General features: G+C 52.2%; 1 protein-coding gene across 2 annotated transcripts in view; it reads right to left on the bottom strand.

Annotated features, from left to right (window-relative positions):
* Positions 1–3,766, bottom strand: part of STK32A (serine/threonine kinase 32A) — a 27,502-nt gene that overhangs the window by 5,787 nt on the left and 17,949 nt on the right. For both annotated transcript variants that reach the window (XM_010145021.1, XM_010145023.1), the window contains exon 6: positions 2,549–2,638. In XM_010145021.1, coding sequence (XP_010143323.1) covers positions 2,549–2,638 — 90 coding nt within the window. The remainder of the gene's footprint in view (positions 1–2,548; positions 2,639–3,766) is intronic.

The following is a 3,766-nucleotide window of genomic DNA, read 5'->3' as shown; positions in this document are numbered from 1 at the left end:
CCCCCCCGGCCGGCGGCCCTGCTGCTGCTGCCCCCCGCAGCTCCCCGCGGGCCCTGCCGACCCTGTGCTCTGCTCCGCACCGAGCGCATCGCGATGTGAGCCAGACCTGACCCGGCTCCCAGCAGGCCAGCTTAGCCCAGCTATTTGCCTGCCCTGAGAGCAGATAGCCCCTGAAACCCCGACCCTGCTGACTGACTCCAGGTCACACGCTTAGCTCGGTATGAAACATCTTCTACTGTGTTAGAACCCACACGCAGCTCCTCTGTGCCCTGCTCTCCCCTCTGATGAAACTGGACTGTCAATAATCTCTGCCTCAGTGGACCACTGCAGAGCGTGACTGACTGCTGGAACGGGTGTGCTCTCACCTTTGTAACTGGAATGTTTAACATTCCCTGGACACAATCCCATTCATTTGGATTCCCGAGTGCTTGAGGGAACTCCTGTACCCACTAAGAGATCCACCAGCCCCAATCGATTTCCGACACCGCGCAGAGCACTAGAACTCCAGCTGTCCTGGCGCAGAGCCCTTCCAGCACCGCGGCGCTCCTGGGGCAGCCGAGAGCCCCGCCGTCCGCCCCACCGGCATCATCCCCTGCCCCCAAAGCCCAAAAAGAATAAACTCCCTCTGCTGACACAGGACTTACTCGTTTTCCCCTAGCGAATTGCTTCAGAATACGGACTCACCCCAGGCACTGAATCTAGGCACAACATTTGCCTGCGCGTCTCCTCACCTCCCCCCGCATGCCCCTCTGCCCTCCACTAGCGCTCAGCAGATCTTCACGCGGGAAAGCCATTCCCTCCCCACCCATATCGCTTTGTCCATATTTAAAGCGCTTCGATCTGGCCGAGCCTAAATGCAGCCTCACGCAGTGAATGAAGACAGCTCGTGAGAAACATTAACACGCGGCGTAAATGTAGACACAGCGACGACAACTGCACCCTTGGCAGGGAAAAGCCAATTTCACCTGAACGAAGCCCGAGAGCCACAGCTTTGTAGGAGGAGGTTACCAGGAAGCGGGTGAAGGCACAGACTGAAAAGCTTTCTTAGCCAATAAATTTCCCTTTTGAGGGTAAGGAAAAAAAACCTGTCGGATTTTTGTGTGAGCTGGGAGACAAGAATTGCTCTAAGAAACACAAAACAGGGAGCAATGCTTTCTTTTTGCCCACGTTTTCCTTTTTGAAAGGTGATGCAAAGGTGAAAGGCCAGCTGGGTCATCTTGATCCACGGGAGCTTCCCTGGGGATCGCTGGAAGGGCTCTGGCAGAGCAGCAGCTGCAGGGAGGCTGCGCTCCTTGGGGCCGCGAGACAGCGTTACATGGAAGTACGTACTCTGTGTGGGAGGGGTTGTGATAGCTGTATGGAAATGCTGTGGAGTGGTTTTGCTTCAGTTAGGAAACTTGAATTTATGGTTACAAAAACTGTTCCGTGTCACGTTTGCACAGCTCTTTTAGCACGAGCTCGGGATATTCCCTCTGCTCCGTTACCGGCACGCTCTGACCCTGTTTCTCCTGGGTACGTCATGTTATTTTGCCGTATGTTTATTAACTGTGCTTGTAAGAGAAGGATCAGGCGGGTCCCTCACGGTCTGTGAAGTCAGCTGCTTCCCTGATTTGGACAGTAAGTGACCACAGCTGAGTTTTCTGTACTTCCCTTATTAAAGAGAAAAGAAAAAGCAGCAACTTATTTTGAGCACTCAGGAAAGGAGGTCTGCATGGGGAGCAATGGCTGTGAGTCTTCCTCCCACGTGTGGGTGTTGATTTGCTTACGGAAACCATTCCTACAGCTGACCCAAGGCTGCTGTGGAGTGATCCACCCGCTCCAGAGTCACTTCGCCCCAGGAGAACACCCCCACGCACTCCTACAGCTGCCTGGCAAGTTTCCTTGCCTGGGACTAGTCTCATACCACCGCCTGGAGACATAAAGCTTCCCCAAAACTGCATTTTTTGTGAACTGAAGAAAGAAGGGAAAGGGGATGGTATGCGGCTGTAGCTACCCAGCTCCGTGGGCACTTGGAGGCTGGTACCACGCTTTTTGAAAAAAACTCCAACTATTGCTAGTGATGCAGCAGTGTAAGATGTGTGCTAATGTGCTGAGGGACCTCATACAAGCCTCTGTACTTCATTTCCCTTCTCAAGGGTAGCAAGAGCATTCCATCATTGCTACACCGCTTCACTGCTGCTTCTGAAACGCTCTGGGATCTCAGGAGTGCAACTATCTTATCTTACAATCACAAACATGCTGCACAGAGCGGCACGGCAGCACTAAAATGTGTGTTTGCCGTACGCTTGCTGTTGTGTGACATCAGTAGATGGACGCACGGTTTCCAGCAGATACTGCTGGGTGGTACCGGGGGAACTCCGGCCACGCTCTCCGCCAACACCTCTTGAGACAGTTCCTCACTTCAAACAAATGCTTGTGTTTTGTTACACACCACAAAGGAAAGAGTTCAAGTCTCGTCACAAAGGGCTCCATCAGCATCCCACCACAGCTGTCCAGTCAAGCCCATAAAACGGCAACTCAAGAACCCGTCACCATCATTGGCTCTTACCCATATACGGCTTTGTGCCAGCAATGGTGGTGACTTGCATTTCTTTAGTCAGCATCGTGGCAATATTGAAATCGGTGATGTGCACGTGCCCTGAAAGACAAGAGGTTAATGCGTGACTTGATTTGTTTCCATTTCACGTGAGAAACAGCTTTGGTTCAGAAACTTAAAGTAAAATACTCTATGGAAAGGAGTTTCCAGGAAAAAATATTCTGATGGGAAAGCTGACAGAAAATATTCCAGCTTGCAGGATGCTTTGTGATGTGCCTTGCTACATCAAATATCCCCTTATTTAACCTTCGGGGGAAAAAAAAACAGAGTTCCAATGATTGTTTTGAGTCTTCCTAAATTTGGGGGTAAAGAGAACTGACCTTTTCTCACAGAAGAAAACTGCACTATGTTCCACGTAGTTACTCAGCAAGCTCCTACCAGTGCGCAGACCAGTCGTGTGCAGCCGTCCAGGTGATCACTGCTGCCGTCACTGAAGGGAACTGCTGTGGAATTCGTGGGCCAGCCTGGCCTGGTGCTTCTGACGAAACACTGGTGGTCTTCTCTTCCTCCTGACCTTGTGCATCTTCTCCCAAGGCTCTGGACAGAGCTGGGCTCGTTATCAAAACCATCGGATGTTTTGTATGCTGTTTTGCAGACTCATCACCCTCCTCGGCAGTCACAGAGGGTGGCTGAATTGCTGCTGTTTCCTCTACCCCCAGAGATCAGATCGAAGTGGCTTCTGCTGGTGGCGGTGCCACGACAACACTTCCCTCCGCCGTTAGCTTCCACAGCTGGAAGTCCCCTGCTGCTTCAGTTCATGAGTTAAAGTAGAGTAAGATCACCTTTATGTGTCTGAAAGTCAATGCTTCGGTAATGAACTGCTGGTGGTCTTCTCTGGGTGCTCTGAAACATCTAGGTAAACGTTTGCGGTTGTGCCTGTGTATGAGAGCAGTGGTGCAGGTCTGCCCCCTGCAAGTATCTGATCTAGCTGGGACAATTTGGGGATTAAAAGTAGAATTTGTGATGTTACCTAAAAACTGCATCGCATCCACGTTCCTGCCTGCGTCTCTTCACCGACCCGTGCAGCGCGTAAAGTGTAGGAGCCCTTGCCCACACCCCATGTCAGCTGTGGCCAGTGGGCAAACCACACCTGGAGCTCACGCGCCCGAGTGACGTGTCCTGCAGCTTGGAGGCGCGGCTGGACCGAACGCAGGCAGCTCTGCTGGGGCA

The sequence above is a fragment of the Buceros rhinoceros genome, unplaced genomic scaffold, assembly GCF_000710305.1.
Source record: "Buceros rhinoceros silvestris isolate BGI_N320 unplaced genomic scaffold, ASM71030v1 scaffold16301, whole genome shotgun sequence".
Classification (NCBI taxonomy): Eukaryota; Metazoa; Chordata; class Aves; order Bucerotiformes; family Bucerotidae; genus Buceros; species Buceros rhinoceros.
Note: the sequence above shows the minus strand (reverse complement) of the source record. Positions and strands in the feature narration are given on the sequence as shown.